The sequence below is a fragment of the Talpa occidentalis genome, unplaced genomic scaffold (genome assembly GCF_014898055.3).
Source record: "Talpa occidentalis isolate TD23 unplaced genomic scaffold, MPIMG_talOcc4v2.1 talOcc4.12, whole genome shotgun sequence".
In the NCBI taxonomy this organism is placed as follows: Eukaryota; Metazoa; Chordata; class Mammalia; order Eulipotyphla; family Talpidae; genus Talpa; species Talpa occidentalis.
Genome location: NW_023601212.1, coordinates 92,815,734 through 92,838,980, shown reverse-complemented (window position 1 = coordinate 92,838,980; position 23,247 = coordinate 92,815,734). Strand labels below are relative to the sequence as shown.

Sequence of the window (23,247 nt, the reverse complement as noted above, 5' to 3'; positions counted from 1 at the left end):
CATCTAGCACGGTGCCAGGGTGTTCGCTGAGTAAATTTAAACCTTTATTTCATTTTGTTCTTAAAAGAGTACAGGCATGTAGTGATCAACAGGGTGGTTCATTAATGAGATTTATAAATCCAATCATGTAAACATTGTATTGGCTATTAAGAAAGTAAGACACAAAGAGGGATTCCAAGCTTTTTATAATTTTCCCCTTTTCCACAAAACAAAGTGAAAGAAATAATACAGGATTAAAACTGCAAAAGTAGTTAATTGGTAGAACAAGTACACACACAAAAATCCAGGTAGGAAGACAGGTTATTTACAAGGGAAAAACACACGTAAATTAAGGTAGTTTGTAGTTTTCATACGAAACATAAGGGAAAAACTCAAACATATGCTACATGGATGCCACTGTTTACAGCAATATTGAAGGGGAGAAAACAGTACTTATTTAGGGACAGAAAAACCACAAGGTCCAGGTCTTACAACATCAGTGCAGTAAATTCACAAAACTATATTACAGCAAATCAGTTTAAGAATGTTCAAAAAAATTCACATTTTCAGCCCTCAGAGGTTCATTCCTACAAATTTCAGCTACTCTAAATTTCTAGCTGCTGAGAGGGAGACTGTCGCTAAGCAGCTTGTCAAGGAGTTAGAATCGCTGTAGAGCAAAGCCAACTCTCATCACCCAGAATCTGTTCTCACCACCAGTCCTTATATTCTTCAGAGCATAAACTACATGGACACCTTCCTAGTAACTACTTCTATGCCCAATCTGTAGGGACCAAAGCAGCCAGAATTACCATTAAATGAGAATCCTGAGGCTTACCTTTAAAGGCTTATTTGGGTCTTGACAAATTAGTTAAGATTATTGTCTACTGAAGTGAATCTTGACTGAACACAGGAAGACTTTTGTTCTTTACTGGTTGGTCTTGGAGTAAAGATCAAAGACAATGAGTCTTAACCTATTAAGGTTCAGCTTCAGTCAGCTGAAAATCAGAAATTAAAAGTAGGCTAAAAATCATAAATATGATCTTTTGGAAGTCTGTTATTGAAAAGCTTTTAAGGATTTACTAACTTGAAGTTTAAGTGCAAGAGGACAAAAGCTCTAAGCCTGTCATAGTCCCATTTGGGAGAAAACATCACTGTTTCTTACAGCTTGCTACGTTTTGCACAGGGAGAAACCAATACATTCTGGCGCATGGAATTTCATTCACTTTATTCCATGAGGAGTCTTCACCCATGATAGAGAAACAAAATGAGGAATGACTCTTAATTGGTCTCTTATGTGGTTTCTATATTCATGAAAAGCCAGACAGTTTTTTAAGTAGACTGTGGAAGCAGACAGTAGAACCAGCTTCCTGTAGCCACAGACCACTACCTTCTATCTAGCTAAAACACAGATCAGTTGGACAATTACCCAAAGTCACTGTTAACTGTACTAAGGGGTGAAAGACACCACTAGGTTATTTTACAGGAAGTTGCCTAAATGTAAGAATTCAATGAATCCTGGATGAGAAAAATCAAAATAAGTCATACAAATGAGTTGTCCATATAAGGCCAACTGAGAGAATACACCCAGCAACACTTGACACGAAGACACTATGAATGAAGCTGAGTTGGCAAATCTGAATTTCTGTTAACTAAGGGCAAAATGAGGGCGCAAAGAGCTGCTTCTGTAACATTTAGTATCCAGACAGCATAACAGAAACTGGTTCCATGGACAATGTATATGCGATTAGTCACACTGAATGAAGCAGATTCACTATTCATTTTTCTTTTCTTTTTGTTTGAGAAGCTTGTTTATCTCCCTTTTGGCCATTCCAATGTACTTCGAAATGATTCCATGTTGGTTCAGTCCAGGAAGCAACAGTAAGAAAGTCACTTAAAAAGAAAGAAAATTAAATAAGCAGCAATTAATTTTCTAAAGGTTATTACATTTTAGAGAATGTAGTTTCCCAGACTATTAGACATTCTGATGGGAGGAAGCAATATGAAATCTAGTACTTCCAGTGGTATTTAGCCCCAGAAACTTCTGCCTTTACACCTCAGATAACTTACTACTTATTTTCACATCTAACATTTTGCTTCCCATCTTGGTTATGTTCTCTGACTTAGCGTCCTATAACACAAGCTCCCTGTAAACAAGGAACTTTCTCAGCTAAATTTCTATACTCCTATAGTTCTTTAAGTAGTGCCCAAACTGAACAAGCAAACACACACACTTGTTTACTAAGTTCTGATGAAAAACACCTCGGGCCAGGCCGTGCCTGCAGTACCTCACAGACTTACCTATCAGGTAGGTGAGAAGAAGGTTGTGGACTTGCTGTCCTACCCAAGCAACCGCAGCAAGAGAAACGATCATGGTCATGAAGTACTAATAATGAAAAGAACAAGAATTGTCAATTCCTAGAACAAACTAAAAAGCATAGATTTCAGAGGTCATTTCAAAAGATAGAATAATTCAGTCTTTATTACCACTTTTCTTTAAAAATATTAACTATGTATAAAAATCCATAGAATTTAGATACATTTCTTCCTAGTATTAACTTATATATTAATTAGCTTAAAAGAGAAATCATTACTTATACAGTTGATAATTGCAACCTCATGTGAACCTGAAAAAGAGCAAATGCTATGCATGTTTTTTATTTCAGTAAGTAAAAAAGTGAAATAAAATTTTTGTCATACTAGAATGAAAAACTAAATGCAAACTCTAACTTTAATTTCAAATGATTCAATTTAACTAGTAAGATAAACATTTATGAATGTATTCAAAAAAGTTAAACCAATGGATAATGGAAGATATCAAACTAACTATTAAAAAAAAGGCTATCAAACACTATAATGAAAGCAAAAACTGACTCAACCAGAAATTTTTGCTTTACTTAAATAACTCAAAAAAATAAAGTACCATTTTAGGCTTTTCTTCCTTTAGAGTGAAGAGGCGTTTCCACCAACCCACAGTTCTGCGGCGAGATTTTATTACATTGCTGCAGATTTCATGGAATCTTTGCTGTTGCTCAGTGGTCCTAGAAAAAAAATTTTTCCTTTTGCTATAAGCAACTCTCTACAGTAAACAGAAATAAGACTATTCTCCTAAATTTAAAACAACTATGTTCAAAAAAAAAAAGGTTAACAATGATCCATTATTATAAAGGGTGAAAAAGTCCTTATACCACTAAGACATCTTTTATAGCACAAGAATAAGTTTATACAAAAAGACATGGTAGGGCAGGCATGTGTGCGTGTGTGCCTATGCATTAACAACACATGTTGTTAATACACTAAAGCAATGGTAAACATGATTGTAAAGCTGTGTTTGCTTTATGACAGTAACAAGAGCATCACAGCCACTATGGGCCATGTAGAAATTAGTACACTTTCTCTATTCCTATATTATTTTTCAGATCCTAAAGAATCCTGGATTGTAGCCCATCAGAGTCCCACTGTTTTGAGAAAAATGTTAACAGTAACATTTGAGCATTCATGTTAAAAAAATAGCTACTAGCATTCAAAGCTTAATACCCTCAAACTGGGCTTCCTACATTTCACCTAAGGCAGAAACAAAAACTCATATCCAAATTCTTTATAAATTTAATGCCAGTGAGGGAAAACAATCATAAATAAAAATAGTAGTAATAATACAAAAAGTTTTTTGGGGGTAGGGCAGGGGGAGAGGGGCTGATAAAACTCAAGTGATAGAAACAGCAGAAGGGTTTCTGCTGAGCCTTGGAACTTCTTGTAAACAATCAGACCTTATATGCTGCCCTTGGTCAAGGCTAGACTGTGGCAGTGCAACAGTGTCCTTCCCCTTAAGATCAAAAACTAAAATGGCTTTGTCGACAAGACTGAGTCACATACTGATAACTAGAAGAAACTATCAGCATTTATTTCTAAAAACTTTCCTCCAGGAGTTATGAATTAGCAGCTTAAAATGTCATCTAATAAAATCAAGGTCAGAGGTTGATTTCTTTTGTTGAACTGTTACACTGCATGGTTACAAACTTGCCCAATAAACAGCAACGTAATTCATAACTGTAAAACAACTCAAAGTACATTTCCTAACACTATTCTGCTATGGGGAAGCCTTTAAATAAACATGACTAAGTGTCCATTTGTCCTCAAAGATCCAGAAGGTACACATGTAAAATTCTTATTTTTATAGAATTATAAATTGCTATTATCAGAACAATAACAAAAAGTAAAGGCATAAACAGACTATCAAATTAGAATAAACAACCAAGGAGAAGAGCAACTAGGAGAAAAAAAATCTATTCCAACATCTAGCTTTAGTCATTTATTTAGATTTAAAGTGAGAAATCCAACATTATGGAGGGAAGTTAAAATACTTTAATGTAACCTGGGGCCTCCCTGGTGGCCTAGGGGTTAAGTCAGCGCTATCACCACTACTTCCCCAACCAGGGACACTAACCCACATGGCACAGCAGACCTATCCTGTTCTGCTCCCCACTCTGCCTCTGGTGAACCATCTCATCCCTCCATCCCCCAGCACATAGGCAAAAAAAAAAAAAAAGAAAGAAAGAAAGAAACACTTTAATGTGACCTATAGCCACTTAACTCAATCTTAGGTGCTCATAAGTAACAAATCAAAGACTGGTAAAATTGTTATCAACAATCCAGTTGTATACAGTGCTTGAATCTACTCTGAAGCACTTGCTATGCTGATAGCCATCCCTGCATGGCCTTGGCTCAACCTTAAATGCAAATTTTAAAGGTCAAATTATTTCACAGTACCTAGAACAGTACCTATCAGTAGACATTGAATAAATAGCTGCTGACTGGACAAAAATCTACCAGTTACTGTTTTTGTATTCATTTAAAAGTAACTTATGAAACTAATGTTATACATTTTAAGTATCAGTGGAAATATAAAATATAAACATACTACTTTTACAGAAAACTCACTATGAGCTCTGCCATCCTTGATAAAATGTTACTTTTAAAAACTTACTTCCATTGAAAGGCCTAAAAAGAAAAACAATTTCAAAATAAAAGCTTGACCTTGAAAGAACTATGGTGATGAAAGTACTGCAAATTCATGATTTACTCTGATTTAACAGAGTCTTCACATAAAAGCAATAAATCCAACCCCGTAGTGTCTACTAATTACAGACACAGATCATCCAGTAACTTTTCAGAAGCTAGGCTGCCAAATGATTATGCCACCTACCATTTATTGGAGCCAAAAATTCTAGGTGCAAGAATGGGAACAAGGTAGTCAGCCAAGCACAAAAACATAACAAAACAGGAAACACCGGATAGAACAGATGGATCTAGATAGTAGATAGTCCTGTTTAAAAAAAAAAAAAAAAATTAGAGAAAGTCATTAGTATTCATAGTTGTGAAGGTAAGTTTGACTATTTACCACTTAGTCCACTAGTTAGTTCCCAAAAAAAGTCACTTGCCCTTTTCATTCTAATTTTCTCAGAGTGGTTTTCCAAAGCCTTCATGACACGGTGACAAGCTGTAATGGTTAATGTAAATATCAAGAGATAAAATAAAAGCTCTTTGGGGTCCTCAGTATTTGTTAGAAGTATAAAGTATCTTAAGGCCAAAAAGTTTGAGTCAGTTCTTAATTCAACTGCATTAGATTACAAGTTTATGTAAGTGCTACAAATTCTGAAAACTGAGAAAACTGCTCTAAGAAAAGGCATTCTTTCCAGATTACACATTACAAAAGACTTCAGGCACTTTCATAAATGGAGGCAGTGTTTTACCTGAGCCCTTATAACTAATAAGCACAATCCATAGAAATTTAATAGCTCACTTACAGAAACACCAAAGAAACCACACCCATGATGGCAGGTGGAAACCAGGCTCTTTCCCATCGGAGGACTTTATCAGCCATCAGCATCACTTCTCCCCATCCTTGCAGCTGCTCTTCCAGACTTGCAGTCTCTGCAGCCTGGATATGATCAACATTTAAAGTGACCGTTTAACTACTCTCAAAATTTCTGTCGTTCCTAGAGAGTTAAAATTCTTCTAAGGCACCAAGTATGCAAAATAGCTCTTAACCAAATCATTATCTTACTAAACAGGTTAATTTCTGAAAAACCCTGCAAGGTTGCTACCAGAGACAGAAATTAATGGGGGCACTATCTACTCTTTTACATGCCTGATATAACATAATCCTTAGAGAGGCCCGGGAGGAAAGGATAAGAAGACCCATTTTACAATTACAGAAAGTGAACTCAGAATGCTTAATTAACTACCTTTCCCACAATTACACACCACTAAGTGGCAGTGCCCAGTCTACAAAATTACATCACTTGAAGTTCATTTCAGGTGGTTAGAATTGATCTGTTGTTTTGTCATTTCATTGATTTGAACCCCTATTCTAAATCCATTAGGAAAGCCTCTCTCTGAATAGCAATTTCTAAAATAGCTCTTTGTGTAATGGAATCATTTAGACCTTTCCCTCATTTGCAAATTAAGGAAAACTACTTTCACCAAATTACTTGATGCTTTAAAGTAAACATATCTCCAAACTGCTGCTTACACTTAAATTTTGGTCAGACTAAGTTTTTCTCAAATCAGACAATCAGTTGAAAGTGGACTTCCGGGATGAGCTAATGCTGGCAAAAAAGCCCTTCAGACAATTTTGGTAGAGGGAAAAAAAACAACTGGAACAAGAAGAAACCAAGTGTCCCCAGAAATGTCAGCACAGGGGTCAGTGCCACCTTATCTGAGTAAAGATTTAGGGTTATACTGAGCAGTGAGGTGATTTCAGTATTCCTGCCTGTATCTACCATGCTTACCATACAGTTGAGTTCACTTTGTGCTAGAAACTCTGCCAAGTATTCAATACATTTAATCAGTCTTCCCACATGCGGCAAGATGTTGTTATCCTCATTTTACAGGTGAAGATACTGAGATACACATAGATTAACAGTTTTGAATCCAGGAAGTCCAAGACCAAAGGCCTTGCTCTCCTGACGTTTTATTGTTCTGCTGGAAAGAGTAGCTGAACTCTAGGCCAGAACCTGTCATTTCAATAGATGTGTCAACTCCAATTTCTTGATGCCTCAGTCAATCTTCTTAAAAGGAACCTGGCTAGGGCTAGTTCTGCTCACTAAACAGTCAGACAGTTCTAAAAACCAATGCAAAGTGAAAACCCCGGGGCCTCCCTGGTGGCACAAGGGGTTAAGCCGCTACCTATGAATCTGTCCTCAGCCTCTGCAGCTCGAGTTCGATCTCCAGCCAGGGAGCTACCCTCATGGCACGGCAGACCTCTCCTGTCTCCCCGCTGCTCCCCTCAGCAGTGCATTTCATTAGATCTGCCTGTTCTGTTCCCCACTCTGTCTGGGGAATCCTCTCGCCCCCTCCCCCGCACCTCTGGCCTGCACCCCAGCTCTTGTTTGCATAAATAAATCTTAAAAAAAAAAAAAAGTGAAAACCCCGCACAATCAACACTGCCCAGCAACGTCCCTTCACCCGTTACCACCTGTACTCTTGGAAAACCAAGTCAAAAATCAAATTCTTCGGTTGTGGCTGCGGTGCGAGGCCTGACTTTCCGGGGGAAGGGCAACGGCGGCGAAAACACCGCTTTCGCTCTCATTTCAGCCCAGACTGTGCCTTCCAGCTCGTCAGCTGTGCCCGCCTGTGGGTCTCGGCTTCACCACACCCCGCCCTGCGGTCGTCCTTCAACCCCCGGATCCCGGGCGCACGCCAGGCCCCGGCCGACCCCATTGTCTTTCCACCTGAACCCCACTCCCGGCTCCCCGCGGAGCGCCGCCGCCTCCTGCCATTTTAAGCCGTGACAACTGTCCACAGGCATTCCCCTGCCCGCGCACTGGGGACAGACGACGGGGCCCCCGGGTTAGGCTCACGGACGGGCGACCCTGGACAGGGCTGGGCCTGCCCCGGCCCCCAAGGCGCTGGGCAGCCCCGCCCGCCCGGCCGGCCCGGGCTTCCGCCACCGACCCCTTCTCCCACTTCCTCCTCAAGCCCGTCGCCGCGACTAATCTCGCGCCCTCCTCGGCCCGCGCCGGGCCTTCCTCAGGGGGTGTCGGGGGTGGCCGCGGGGCGCGCGTCGCCGCCCGGGCGCCCGCGGAGGAGGGCCGGGCCGCGGCGAGTGACAGGAACGCGCCCACCCAGGTCCGCGGCCCCGCTCGGGTCTCTCTCTCGGGGAGAGGGCGCTCACCAGCAGGTTAGCGCTGCGGTTATCTCCCTCCGCCATCGTCCCAGAGGTGCCGCCTCCGCGAGCGAACGTCGCCCTTCAGGAGAACACAGCCCGGAACGCCCGCACCGAGCCCCCAGCACCAGGATACGCCCCGCAGGCGTCTTATATAGCCCGGTCGCCTTTCCCGACAGGCAGCGCGAAGCGCGCTCCTCATTGGACAGATCAAATCCAGCTCGAGGAGAGCGGACCAACTGCTGCCCAGCGCATGGCTTGAAATCGAGGCCAAAGGAGAGCAAGGCCGCACCGGCCGAAGGGCGGGGTCAGGGAATGGCCAATCAACGCCCAGGACTTGTGCGACGCCCCGCCCAGGCCTTTCGGAAGCGGCTCAACTGCCGCCTCGCGGGCCGTTGGGCTGGCTCGGCCTCCCGGCGTGGATACCCCGGTGTCTTCGCGCTGGGCCTCAGAGCCGCCCCGGAGCCGCTGAGGAGAACTTAGTCGTAGAAGAAATACGCCACGCAGAGTCAGGCGGAGAGCGGAAGCGCGCCCGTGATGTAAACTCCTGGCGGCCGGGGGGCGCTGGCGGACCCCCGAGCCGGCCTGGCCGGGCCCCTGGACGACCCGCGCTGTTCAGATCCCCGCCCCCGCCCGGCCCCTGCGCAGCTTTGCCTGGGTTTGTGGCTCCGAGCCTCACGCCCACCTCAGGAGGCTGCGTGAAAGGAGCTATTGGTGTAGGTTTTCGGGGTGTTTTTCATGCCTCCCGGTTTACGACTAAAGGCCTCGCTGGAAGGTGGGGCGGGCCGGTGTGAGAACAGGAGCGGACGCCGATTGGGAACGTGGGCCTTTCCTGGGGGGTCTTTAGGAGAAAGTGCCCTCTGCGGGGCCCCCAGGCTACTGACGAAGCCGAACTTCACCCCCAGAGGAGCTAGTTTTGACAAGACCTTGCTGACATTTGAGGTCACGCTCTGAGGTAAACCTCCTGACCTGTGGCGTTTTTAGCCCTTCAGGAACCCGGGGATGGACTGACTGTTGCATCTTTCCCTCAGGACTTCAAAAGGCACCCAGTGCTGCTTCGCGACTCAGTGTAAAGGCAGTAGTGTCAAATGCTGGCCTTGGATGCTGCGTACAGTGAAGCTCGCCAGTTTTTAACTTGCAGCCTTTTAGCCTTTGATAATTATTGATGTCATGGAACTTAAATTGACTTTTGCAAAGCACCCCTTAAAGAACTACCAGGTTCCAAAGAATTTAGAGAAGGCATCAAGAAATGTGGGAGCACGACTGTAGGCCAGACTGCTGGAAGCCAGCCAGGGGCACAGCATTGTGCATTTCAGGAACGGGGGAAATGTGGCATGCATACTTGAAAAAACAGGAAAGCACCTGGGATCAGGTAGAAATACTTGATGGGGGGAGCCTTTATAGGGAAGGAGACTTCAGTGCCACTCTGGGATTTGGAGGTGATGAGGGCTGGTAGCTAACATGCAGCCAGCTGATGAACAAAGACTCCACTTGGGAGATTTTAAAGCTGTCAAGTTGGAGATGCAGACCCTCTCCTACCTCTTACAAAAAAGGTCCCAATCAGCAGTCAGAGTATATCTAGTAAAGTGCCAGTTAGCTGTTTAATAACTGACTTTACTACTGTAGCTTTTTTTGCTACAGAATACTTCTGGATTACACAAGCCCCCTACAATTAAAGGAAGATTTTTCAGCACCAGCATATAAAACTGATGAAGGTGGAAAAAACACAAGCGACTGTTAACACGGGTTCTCCAAGGAATCCTTTTGTTACTCAATGTGTTCCCAAATCTCCAGGCCTTTTTAGGACTTCATAGCCTAGGAGCACCGCTGTAAGGTCTTTTCACTTTGGCCTAATTATTAAAATACACCTGTAGTGAACTTTTCTTGAGCTTTCTGTGCTACAAATACAGGATATGATCTTTTAAATTGTGCCAGATGACTAACGGCAAACTCAAATCCTAACAATCCAGCAGCAACAAATGCAAATTTACAGCTATTAAAACAAGCTGGACGTTTTAATTCTTCCTTTAGTGCTTTCATTCCCCAGGGAATATAGATGTCAATAATAATGTACAGGAAGTTTTTGGGGTTTATTTTGCGTGGAACTGAGGTGTAGGCCAGAGGTGTGGGGGCTGAAAGGATTCACCAGAGCAGGGCACAGAATGGGCAGAGCTGCAGAAAGATACTACTGAGGGGAGCAGGGGGCGAGACAGGCGAGTCTGCTGTGCCATGTGGGTTAGCTCCAGGGACGAAACTCAGGCCTCAGCAGTGATAGCGCTGAGATTTGACTCCAGGGAGGCCCAAGGAGTTGTTGTTTTTTTAAGTATTATCTAAATTAAGCTACATAAATTGGGTCTTAATACTAAGAAGTTTCCCAGCTTAGTAAAATTTCCACTGCTGTTCAAAGACACAATGGAACTCTGGGGACAAAACACTAATTTTTTTTAAATTTTGTTATTAGTGCTTAAAAAAAAAAGGTACCCATATTCCAAAATAAAGTTTTCTGGAACCTACTTTGACCAAATAAATTCAAAGCTTACATGCCATTTTGAAACGTTTATTTTTTGAAAAACAGGTATTTCATACAATCTTTGCCACATTAATGCAAATATGCACAAAGTAGGCATATATTTTTGTTTTCCAAAAGATGCATCAAGAATGTTTTCAGGAAGCTGGTGTGATTTATTCATCTTTTAATCTTAAATACAATCACAAAATTATATCCATCAGGAGGCATTGCAACCTTTTGTACAGAGAAGTCACTTTATTTATACAATGTTACTAAGACAAGGAAGATTTAGTTTCAACTTAATTTGCTCTTATAATAAAAAAGTAAATCAACAGGTAAGTGAACTATGATGTCATCGCCATGGACATTACAGGTGGAAAATGCAAGGGAAGTTTAAACCAGAAAAATAACTGACACAAGAACTTAAAACAGGAGCTGAAACTTAAGACTACCAGGAAAAGAAAAAAAAAAAAAAATCAGCTTGTTTTGAAAGAAAAACAAGTCTGCATTTCAGAACGACATGCATTTCCTTAAGCTTACCATCTTCAAAAGTCAAGCTAATTGTATGACATTTTCACATTAGCACAACAGCTTTTTCCCTAGGTAAGTCCAGCCCAATACCCACTGAAAGCAAGAGACCACCTTGAACCTCTTTGCCTTTGTAGATAAGGGATGGTGAGACTATTACCCAGGCCTACAAAGCAGGAAAAGTGCAACAAACCCATAGGGGTTCATAATACAGTGAATTTAATTTTCCCTCCCCCAATGTTTGTAAAATTTTGTAATGCTAGTTTTTTCCCCATTAATGGAATCTTTTAGTACAACCCAAATATTGAAAACAAAAGGCCTTCTCTTTTAGTGAAACCTGCATCAATGTATCCTATTTACCCTTTGATTTAAGGAAGGGGATGTCTTTGCTCTAAAATACTGGAATTTCACAAGCTCCACAAGTTACAGAATAGAAGGCCATCGGTTTTCATAACTAATTTTGTGTAAAACAAGGATACTTAAATATGCTAACACAGCATTCACTGATTTTTGATGTATATGAATCAGACTAACAGGCTAATTGTAGGTGCTTTCTTTACTATGAAAAGAATTGGGAGAAAAGAAGAACCAGCTCCCTTGATTTTAGTACTGCCAAAAAAGTAAGCCCCCAGCGTAATTACAAACATGTGGAGGAAAATAGGCCAGGAAGACTTTTTGTTTCAAAGTACTGCCTATAATACCCCAGGTTTAAAAGGACCTAAGATTGCACATCAACTCTAATATTTGGCTGTACTTGCATTGCCCTGCTTGGCATTTTAAAATGGCTCTTTCCTTAAATTTCACACATCAGATAAACCACAATTAAAAAAAAAAATGCCAGTAACACCAAACACTGGACAATATTAAGAAAACTACATACTAAGCTTAGGTAATAGAGGCAAGAGTTAAGGGCAGAGTGATGGAAGTTTTTCTTTGTATTACAAACCCTCACCCTAAACCTGGGGTTTGGGCACTAAAAAAGCAATTCAGAAAAACAGATCAAGAGCTTGATTCTCAATTCTCACATAGAAATCTCACATATGTGAAAAACAACTACATGTCAGACACGAAAGAACCTAGTAATTAGCAAATTCTATAAAGAACTCATGACCAGAAATAGATACTATAAGACACACCAAAGAAACAGGAATAGACAGCTTCATGAACTACTAAAACTCCACAGCTTAATAGAGATAGCAACTAAAAGTCAGGCAATTCTAGCAAATGAAAGACAGGAACACTTAAAAGAAACCTCAGTTTCCAGGGGTACAATGAAGAAGAGGTGGTTTGTAGGTTATCCTATACCCCCTGAATCTGAGAGAAGAGCAGATTCCCTGGTTTTCCACAGGTACTTTGTATCATCATAAATGTATGACTTTCTAACTACAGCACTCTTAAGCTTTACATTATTTTACAGGATGATCCCCAAAATACAGCGCCGTCTTCAATCTGCTCTACCGCTAGGGCCTTTTACCTGCTGATAAAACTTCTGTTGAGGTCTTTTACAAAAGTTCAAAATGACAAGGCGCCTTTTAGAATGACTTCCCAGAGAAAGCCAAGCCCTACGATGAGGGTCTCATTGTCCAGAGTGCAGCAAAGATTAAGCTTTGAAGTCATCAGTAATTCATATCTGCCCCGGACCAAACATGTATATGCCACACTATTCTCTGAGGGACCATTGTAAAATTAAAGTGGCAGATAATTTACCAGAGGCATATATTTTTGCAGGTACCTCTGAAGCCTAAAATTCACAGGCAATAAAATCCATGTATTTATCTTTTTTAACAAAGAGGAACTAATTTTTGAATACCACCTAGAGAAGACAAACTAGTGTGAACTGGTTTTATTATTGTGACAAAAGTTTTTCCTGTGACAATAAAGAATGTTGCTGAAAAACCTGTTTCATCTTAAGAGAGCAGAGGTAATCAAGTGATGAATGCAATGGCTCCCACAGTCTTTAGGAAATAAAGCAGAGTGCAAAATACAATATGGCATCATTATTCCAGCTAAGTTGTTTTGATTGTGAAAATGAGGCAAGATGAAGAAAATAAAATTTGATGCATGGGTTTCCTTAACTTGTTATTAGACACATGGGTATTTAAACATACCACCACTCTTGCAATACTCGTCAAAATAGTAAAAAAAAAAAACAAAAAAAAAAACAAAAAAAAAACACTGATACTGAAATGCATTCTGTTCTGGGTATTGAAAGATTATAGATTACTGTGGCAATTAGAATACAGAAAAGGCCAGAGCTATGTGGAATTTATCCTTAGTACCTTTTGTTTGTGAAGTCTGGTAACTAGAAAGCAATCTCTCAAACGTAGGAAAAAGATGTATTCAAGATTTTAACCATATTTTAGTTTGTGGTGATATATGATTTTAAGAATCCTAGTCTGGATTTTTATTTTGGGTCAACAATGGAATTTACATGGTCAGTATTGAAATGCAGTGCTAATTTAAGGAAACCTTGATCATGAACTCTTGCAATGTGTTACTGAACAGCAAACTGTAGAAATTGTACAAAAAATAAAGTACTTCACAGACTAGTAATTGAACCTGATGAAAAATGGTGGTGGTTCTCTTTTTCGCTGATGTTTTCATATATATGTCCTAAAATGCCAGGTAACAAAAGCACTCTTAATTTACAGTTTGTAAATCAAAAGTGTAACTTACACTTTGTAAATTAAAAGTATCACCTTGTAAATTAAAATTAAGTATCAAATAAGAAAACTGAATTAAAAGACATTTCACTCTACCTCCACCTGAACATCACTTTATTGTTAATCTGTCATCAACAAGGTAAAACTCTAATAGGTACTCTATCCTGGTTTTTAAAAAGGTAGATGATTACACTGAATTAGCTATTTTCTACGAAAGAAACTACAGCAATCACAGAAGAGGGAAAATTTGAATGACCTCCAAAAAATGCACACTACAAGCAATGGGAGTGTACATTAAATCAAATGTTTGTTAGATTCATTACTTTTGAATGCACAGTGACAATTCTGGAAACTGTACATGATAGAATCAAAGAAATGACTTAAATAACCAGAATTAACATTTTGAATGTGATCATCAGACCTTTAAACAATCCTTGAATTTTCCATGTTATCAATGGTTTTGGAGAAATTTCTGTTTATCACTCCAAATGTAAGTTGTTAACAGCACTGAGACGAAAGTATAAGAAATAAAAGGATTGAAACAAAAATGAGTTTGAAAGATGGCTAATCTCTATCAGGTAAAGGGCAATGGGTAGTGGTGGCGGGTTGGGGAGGAGGACGTGGGTTGTTTTTTTTTCCCTTCATTTCAGAAGTCCTTCCAATGTAGTGTTACTGTTACATAGCTCTCCGTTTTCAGTCCATTTCTGAAATTCATTCAGCCTGTTTGTGCTTACTGGTCAACCCAACCAGTATTGTTGCCAAGCAACAAGTGTTACACTAGAATCTGAATGCACCAAATCTTCCTTGGCTGTGATTTCTTCTCGGCCCCAGTATTCTCTGTTTCTGAGCGGGGTTTTTTCCTGGATTGTACACACAGGGTCAGGTGGAATGGAGTTCCAAATCACTCTGTGCTCCGCGGCATCCCGATTTCTTTCTGCAGCTAACCTCCTGACACGTTTGCAGCTGTTCTGTGGCAGAAAGACAATCTCCGTGTTCAGGCGGTGAGCTTTCTTTCTTTCTTTCACCCTTGACCCTGGGGTTGCAGGCCATGGTGTTGGGCGTATCCCTGAGTGCAGCTGTCCTGCAGGATTCACTTCGTAGCGCACCGAGATTTCCTAGGTTTCCTCAGAGTAAGCCCCCAGTTGCATCACCACCGACTGTGGTGTGGCTTTGGATGCCTGAGGCTGAGTTGATTCTGGTGGATGTCTGACCTCGCTTAACCAGACTCATCTAATGCCTTGCCATTCACACCCAGGCTGTCCAACCTTCATACAGCTGAGCCAAGTTATCTAGATTAGTTGCTTCCTTAATGACATAGTCAACCTATAAAAAGAGGATCGTAAAGTCACTTAAAATTTAGAAGTACATGAGTTTTATGAATTGTTTCAGTTTCTAATCACCCAAATTAATTACCGAAAGGCAATGTAGCTGCTATTGTAGAAAAAGAGTTGAGTAAGCTGGGCTTCCCTCATAATTCCACAGCTGACAGGATGTATGTCTTTGGAAATTCACCTTACATGGTCTGTGAGTCCCACTGACCCATGGGTACTCCTGGGGCTTAACAGTGAAATCACCGGTTGAACATTTAAGTTGTATATTAAAAAAGTGCCTACCAGATCCTTGAACACAGTTGGGTGATTAACAAATGTCTCTAATTCAACAGATCAGTCCAAGTTTCTCTTATAGTAAGAAAGGTAGCCAGAACATCTTTCAGGGTCCAGTTATCTGGCAAATGCACAATATATGGCTGCTGAATTATAATCTATACCCAAAGTTTTATGCAAAAAACTCTATACTTAAGATTTATTTATGCATACAAGAGCTGGGGTACAGGCCAGAGATATGGAGGATGAGAAGATCCACCAGAGACAGAGTGGGGAAAAGAAAAGGCAGGCCAACTGAAATACACTGCTGAGGAGAGCAGCAGGCAAGTCAAGAGAGGTCTGCTGCGCCATGTGGGTTGCTCCGTGGCTGGCTGGGGATGGAACTCGAGCTGCAGAGGCCGAGAATTGCTTCATAGTGCGGTGCTTAACCCCTTGCTCCACCAAGGAGGCCCCAGCTTTCTTTCACATAAAACTTAGCAATTACCTGAGTTAAAAGCACAATAGTGAAGCATCCTCTAAAAAAATGGAGAAGTACTAGACAGTGATGAAAGCACACAACCCATTAACCTGTCAGAAAGTTTGTGAGATAAAGATATCCTGTCTCAGTAAATCACCCAAAGTTTTTGACAAACTATTTCTAAAGAATGACTCTTGGCCAAGAATAGTTTAGGCTCAAGGCTCAAGGATGCATTTAAGGGCCTCCCTGGTGGCACAAGGGGTTAAGTCTCAGCATTATGAAGCTATCTGCAGCCACTGCAGCACGAGTTTGATCCCTGGCCAGGGAGCTGACCCACATGGCACAGCAGACCTCTCCTGGCTCACCCGCTGCTCCCCTCAGCAGTATATTTCAGTGGATCCACCTGTTCTGCTCCCCACTCTGTCTCTGGTGAATCCTCCCATACCCTGCAATGGTCTGCCATACACCCCAGCTCTTGTATGCATAAATAAATCTTAAAAAAAAAAAAAAAGGGATGTGTTTAAAAACAAAACAAAAGAACTTTCCTTACTGATGTTAATATTGAATTGTGGATGCCAAGCATTAGCAATTAAAACAGTCAGGGTAGTCTGGATCAAAAATGGCAGCAGTGGCTTGTGCCCCAGATTTCTAGGCAGCCAGGTCAGTCCCAGCCTGGCTAGCCTGTGTGGAGCGGCACCCTATGGAGAGAAGAGTTCAGCTCTCAAAGAGAAGGCCATCACTACTTCATCCCACTCCATGTGTTGGGAGATGGCATGCTGAATGTCTTCTAGAAGTCACAGCATGAAGAGCAAGAGAGCGCCCCCACTTCACCTCCTTCCCTAACCCCATCTCTCCACCAAGTCTTTTTCCTGGGGAGAAGGTAATCATACTCTATTCCATAACAGTCATGTGAGGTCACTGCTGACTGGCTATAAAAACGAATCAAAAGAACCTGGACTAGTGCCCAGCACTGGGGTCCACAGTATTAGTGTGGACTATCACTCTGCATGTGAACAGTAACGTGCAGAACCTTAAGCTCCAGCTCGCCTTCTTTACTTATATCGAATCATGACCAGCACAATGGTCTCCCATGTCTCTGCTTATAGCAGGAGACAGCTTAAATAAGTAACCTGGCTGGTGATGGGGGAAAAAAAGAATAGTCACATCTCAAATTTTTACCCCACAGGAGAAAAGGTAATTTGCAATGGCGACTACTACCCAAACCAAAAGAGCTGACCTGATAATACCAAAGATGGCACAAACCAACATGTATCCCTTGATGTAAAATTCTGAGAAAGATACATCACTAACATGGTGTTCCTGGCCACAACAGTTAATTCTGAATCTAATTATGAGGAAAATGTTAGACAGATGCAAACCGAGGTACATTCTGTAAATAAAATGGTCTAGACATAAAAATTGTCAATGCCAAAAGAACAATGTCTCAAGAACTATTTTAGATATTAAAATTGACTAAAACAAGTAAATGAAATCCAGGATAAACCTTATATAATGTACCGGAGGGGTGAGGTGGAAGGGATGCAGCTTAAAAGAGAAGGGTTAAGCAATAAAGGACATGTGGGGATAATTGAAGAAATGTGAATATGGACTGAATGTTAGCACTGTAGAGTCAATGTTGTCTCCTGCGTTGACAACTGAATAATATAACTGTATTACAATATTTTAAAAGAAAGATGCTGAAGAATTTAGGCATGAAATAGTACGATGGCTGCAACTAACTCTCCAATGGTTCTGAAAATTGTATATATGCAGATACATATACAGTCAGATAAAGCAAACTGAAAATTTTCAAAATATCGGGGGCAGGGAGGATTCACTCTCAAATTTATATACACAATTTTAATGAGAAAATTTCAGAGTAATGACTTTAAAAGCCAAGAACATTTTATAGATATTGTTCCTACAGCCAAAATGTCCTTCTCATTTCATTTGAAACTTTCAGATGCTCCTCTTTAAAATGCAAATTAGCTGCTCATCTGGTAAAGATGTAAGTTCACACTTTAATAGGAAAGAGTTGATGTAAAATGGTGACTATGTTACAATTCGAGAGCTGTGTCACTCAAAATCTTCTGGATCCTAAAAACAGATTTAATTCCTCATTTCTTGATCAACCACATGGAAAAGCATAAGAGGATCATGTTTTTAAAAGTTACCTGTTCAGCAACTGACATCCTCCTATTTGGATCAACATCTCGGCCCTCTAACTTGGCTTTCACTCTCTTCCACACGCTGACTGCATATGAATTTCTCTCTTGCACAGCTATGAAGCAACAGAAACAAATATAAGTCAGACCATCACTTTGTGTAAATATTTAAGGCATCCTTATTCTAATTAATTTACCTTTCCCAGTCTTAGGGTCTCTGACAGCCTTCTTAGGACTACAAGCAACACTCTTGCCAGTTCCTGGAACAGTGCTTGGTGGAGTATCTGCTGATGTAGCAAGGTTTTTCTGAATCAGCTTTCTAGCATTCTGTGACATGACATCAGGCTGCGTCTTCTGACCAGTGTTGCTCCGGACTGCTACAGAAAAAGAGCAGCAGTAGCTCAATATACATGTAAACAGAAAACGGCATGGGATAGTGAAGAAAAAGCAGGGTGATGCTCTCACAATCCATCAACTACATATGGACAGTCTTGAAAATGGATGTGATTTTACAATTTTAAAGTTTTCTTCCCATGAAAAAGAAACTGTCCTCCTAAAAACAAATCTTGACATTCAGATGTGAATTGGCACCGTGATGTACTAGTTTGCTGTGGCATCGAAATATGGTAAATACCTTAAGTGCCCAACCACAGAAGATTAACATGGTAAAGTCACAAAACGTTACATTAAATCTGGGCACTGTCATTTTTCAAAAGATTTATTTAGTGACAGGGAAATTATTAATTTAATATTAAGAAGGCAAAGCAACAAAAGTTGCATTCATAGAAGTGAACCAACAATTCACAGTGGTTTTACACCCAGCTGGAATGGAACTATTATATTTCATAATCAAAAAATTAACTATTCAGGGCCTCCCTGGTGGCACAAGGGGTTAAGTCTCAGCAGGCAGCCACTGCAGCATGAGTTCGATCCCCAGTCAGGGAGTTAAACCACACAGTGCAGACTTCTCCTGTCTTGCCCTCTGCCTCCCTCAGCAGTGTATTTCAGTCAATCCACTCTGTCTCTGGTGACTCCTCTCACCACCCCACCCCCTATCCAGCACCTCTGGCCTACACCCCAGCTCTTGTATGCATAAAAAAATTAATCTTTAATTAAAAAATTAATCTTTAAATTAATATTTAAATAAAGAGTATTTGAACATAGGTAGTTCAAAAGTACTTTAAAATTAAAAACAAATTTTTTCACTTTGAGATATGACATACTTTAAGGAAACCCTTTAAAAAGGTGATGACTATAAACATAGCAGACATTTACAACAAAACCTCTTAACATCTTTGTCTACATAGATTATTGACAGATCAAAATTAGGGTCATTCTGAAGCAGGGAATTCCTACCTGCAGCAAAGGATGGCTGATAAGTAGCAGATGACGTTGGACTTGAGCATTCATTTGTTGCATCGGTGACTAAGGGTGATGCAAAACTCACTAAATTATTATAGATACTGAAATACAAAATAAAATGGTTTATAATACACTTTACCAGATAACTACTTATAAATATGAACAAAACTGAATAAATTAACTACATAAGACTTTCTATACCAGATGTTTTACTTACATTTAAATTTTGGCCAGAAAGCATTCTTACCTCTGACTTTGTGTTTTCAGTTCTTTCAAGGTGGGAGTTATTTCCTGAAGCATTTCAACATGTTCTTGACTGCGAACCTGACCCATAGCCTGAACTAATGTAAACAGCACCGTCTGAATATTGTCTTGCCATGATTTATATTCACCTAAGAATTGCCTAACACTGTTCTCATAGGGAACATCTTCACCATCTGCCAGAGCAGCTTCTTCATCCTAGAATCCATATAACAATGATTATGAAAAATGGTTTTGTTTCAGTGATTATTCTAAAGACTGTCACTTTTTGACTAAGAATAAGTGGTTTTCAAAAAGCAATCTGTTTAATTATTTTATAACAATTTAATTCCTTTTTTCTAGGAATCTTGTTTCAAAAAATTATAAAACTCCAAATAAAAATAAATCCTAAAATGATTTACGGTTTTGTAATGATGAAGTAATCAAGCCTTTTCTGAGGGCTCACTTTCCTTACTATCTAGATTAGTCAGATAATAGAAGAAACAGTATTTCATTCATTTCGGAGGTACCCTGAAGTCCGGGAATAAGGACATGGAGAAGAAAAGCTACTGTTCTAAACACCATGAGATTAAGGTTAGGTCTCAGCTCTACTTACTACACAGGTTATGAAGTGACTGTGTGAATCAATCTCTTCAAACCTCAGCTATGCGCAAAATTAAGACTACTACCTACCAAACGTATAGTCAAGGAAAACACAAATTCATTCATTTACAAATTGGAAGATGTGAGCTGAGAGAAATTACTTTTTTTATAAAATTCTTATAATGTCATTTTTCCATAAATCATAACAACTTATAATTTTATATAAAAGGGAGGACATGAATGTGTTGATAGTATTAGTCCTACCTTAGCCATTGCTTTCAGTAGATGTTTGACATCTGCAAGCTGCCGGTTATGACCAGTGAGCACAGTCTTTATATTATCAACAAGATTCTGAATTGTTTCACAGACCGTTTCTATCTGCTGCTCTTTCTCTGTCTGAATTGCCCTCTGCATAGACATGTCTTGGGTCAGTTGTTTGTGTGCTGACAAAAGCCATTCAGAGCTGCCAATAGGATGTTCAAGACTGGTGTCCTAAACAGAACAAACATTTATTTAGTTTTAACAATCAGCTGGAATAGTTTAAGATTGTTCATCACTGTCATCAAAAAGTACCAGTAACTTCAAGCTGACAAAGAGAACCTCAGTGGCCTAGTCAAAATAGTACTTGATGATAATTTACAGAATCTGTGAAATACAGAACAAGATTTTTAACTTTTCTGCATAATCACATAGGGAATTAGCACTTAAACTTTAAGACCTGAAAATGCATCTATAAAAGCAAAGATGATCCAGGGTCTCCCTGGTGGTGCAAGGGGTTAAGACCCAGCACTACAAAGCTATCTGCAGCCACTATAGTGCTTTGATCCCTAGCCAGGGAGGTCGTGACCCACATGGCGCAGCAGACCTCTCCTGCCTTGCCCACAGCTCCCCTCAGCAGTGTATTTCAGTCACTCCACCTGTTCTGTTTCCCGCTCTGTCTCTGGCGAATCCTCTCCCCCCACCCCAAACCTCTGGATTATACCCCAGTTCTTGTATGCATAAATAAATATTTAAAAAAACAAAGATGATCCATATGAAGGACCATAAACCCAAATTTACTTGTTAAAACGAAACCAAAACGCCTAACACACAGCCTAAATTTCCATAAAATGTAAATACCAAACTTATCAACTTGATTTTTCTTTATTATTATTATTTATTTATTTATATAAGCACTGGGTATAGTCAGAAGTGCAGAAGGGTGAGCGAATTCACCAGAGCCAGAGCAGGGAGCAGAGCAGGCAGACTGACGAAGTACACTGCTGAGGGGAGCAGCGGGCAGCAGGAGAGGTCTGTGCGCCATGTGGGACCCTCCTCCGGTGGCCGGGAGCAGCCGGGGATCGAACCAGCGCTGCAGAGGCTGTGGGCAGCTTTGCAACCCAGCACTCAAGGGCTATGCCACCAGGAAGGCCCTCAACTTGACATTTCTGAACAAATCTGTGCACTATTTGTCTTCCACTAGCCCTCTATTTGTTACCTTATCTTCAGTATTCTGAATCATCTGTTACAGTCTTTCCTACCCCCTAAACCTTCACAGTCCTTCCCGTTCTGCAAATTCTTTCACTTTTTCTTTAGTCGTATTGTTTGTATAAGATCCTTGAGTGAGAACTACATCACTGTATCCCTCAGATCATCATATATGGCTACATGCTCAATAAATGTAAACCAGTGATTAAGTTGATTTTGAGGGCACAATGAAGGCCTTACCATTTTAATTACCCAGTCTCTACTCCCTCCAAGACCCAGAACTCACCACTCTCTGTAATAAACGAAGCTCCAACTCAGAGACCGAACTGTTAAACTGGGATGCAAATGAACACATTTGCTGACAGCGTTTGATTAGTTCAAATAACGCAGCATCCAGGTTTAAGGCTTCTGCAGTTCTAGTGCGTAAACTTTCAAAATGAATGATATTGCTGCAGAGGAAAGTGACCTGTGAAGAAACAAAAGAGAAAAGGAGCTACCACAATGAGGGAAATCAATTAATGACACACAAAAAATACCAGCTACTCTTTGCCAGGATTCAGAAACAAAACTGGTCCTAGAACTGCGAACATGTAACTCTTTTGGCAATTGACCAAACCCTTAAACAGGCTGTAAGTAAGTACACGTTGTTGTTGATGCTAGTAGGTCTGAGAGTCAAAAGTACCTATGATATTTAAGTCAGTGTATCTTCTACATGATTGTTTTTATACAAAATATATTCCGTAACAAAACTGTTATTATAGGGCCTCCCCGGTGGCACAGCGGTTGAGCGCTGGGTTGCGAAGCTGCCCGCAGCCTCTGCAGCGCCAGTTCAATCCCCGGCCACCGGCAAGGGTCCCACATGGCGCGCAGACCTCTCCTGCCGCCCGCTGCTCACCTCAGCAGTGTACTTCGTCAATCTGCCTTCTGCTCTCCCCTCTGGCTCTGGTGAATTCTCTCACCCTCCCATGCTTCTTACTGTACCCAGTGCTTGTATAAATAAATAAATAAATCTTTTTAAAAATAAATAAATATAACTGTTATTATATTCCAATGCATTTTGTTTGTTACATCCAAATTTCAATTTGGAATGTTCCCTTTTGCTTCTACTCTGCCTAACTTTACAATAAAGATCACAAAATACTGACTTTTAAGGCATGATAATAATAATATTGTGATGAAGTTCTTTAGGAGTTCTTTACTGAAATATTTTATAGATAAAATGATATAATGCATTAAATATGGATGTTAGAACTATAAAGGAAATAAAATTTATGGGATAGTTCTATAAAATACGGGTATCATTATTAGTCCATTCTGCACCTGATAGAAAATTTACATAGGGGCCTCCCTGGTGGTGTACGGGTTAAGTCTCAGGTCTCTCTCTGACCTGAGTTTGATCCCCGACCAGTGAGCTAACCCACATGGCGCAACAGACCTATCCTGTCTCTCCCGCTGCTCCCCTCAGCAGTGTATTTCAGTAGATCTGCCTGTTCTGCTCCCCACTGT

The 23,247-nt window shown here is 40.5% G+C and overlaps 2 protein-coding genes across 4 annotated transcripts in view; both read right to left on the bottom strand.

The window, feature by feature from the left end:
• On the bottom strand, positions 1–8,283 carry ARL6IP1 (ADP ribosylation factor like GTPase 6 interacting protein 1). The gene is made up of 6 exons (XM_037507544.2): positions 8,153–8,283; positions 5,781–5,914; positions 5,180–5,299; positions 2,900–3,017; positions 2,278–2,362; positions 1–1,869 (listed from the first exon to the last, which is right to left on the bottom strand). Exons 1-6 carry the CDS (start codon positions 8,186–8,188, stop codon positions 1,751–1,753), a joined length of 612 nt encoding a protein of 203 aa, XP_037363441.1. The 5' UTR covers positions 8,189–8,283; the 3' UTR covers positions 1–1,750.
• A 2,399-nt stretch (positions 8,284–10,682) lies between these two features.
• SMG1 (SMG1 nonsense mediated mRNA decay associated PI3K related kinase) overlaps positions 10,683–23,247 on the bottom strand; it is a 99,510-nt gene continuing 86,945 nt past the window's right edge. For all 3 annotated transcript variants that reach the window (XM_037507543.2, XM_054693822.1, XM_054693823.1), the window contains 7 exons: positions 22,028–22,207; positions 20,539–20,766; positions 19,679–19,890; positions 19,426–19,532; positions 18,267–18,446; positions 18,079–18,185; positions 10,683–15,166 (listed from right to left, as the gene is read on the bottom strand). In XM_037507543.2, coding sequence (XP_037363440.1) covers positions 15,089–15,166; positions 18,079–18,185; positions 18,267–18,446; positions 19,426–19,532; positions 19,679–19,890; positions 20,539–20,766; positions 22,028–22,207 — 1,092 coding nt within the window. In that variant the 3' untranslated portion in view covers positions 10,683–15,088. The remainder of the gene's footprint in view (positions 15,167–18,078; positions 18,186–18,266; positions 18,447–19,425; positions 19,533–19,678; positions 19,891–20,538; positions 20,767–22,027; positions 22,208–23,247) is intronic.

What these genes read in the sequence shown, in the direction of transcription:
- ARL6IP1 (XM_037507544.2), bottom strand. Translation starts at nt 8,188, where the DNA reads ATGGCGGAGGGAGATAACCGCAGCGCTAACCTGCTG. An exon ending in ACCGCAGCGCTAACCTGCTG is followed by an intron (nt 5,915 to 8,152) that starts GTGAGCGCCCTC and finishes GATCATATCCAG; the next exon opens with GCTGCAGAGACTGCAAGTCT. An exon ending in AGGAAGAAAAGCCTAAAATG is followed by an intron (nt 2,363 to 2,899) that starts GTACTTTATTTT and finishes TTTCATTATTAG; the next exon opens with TACTTCATGACCATGATCGT.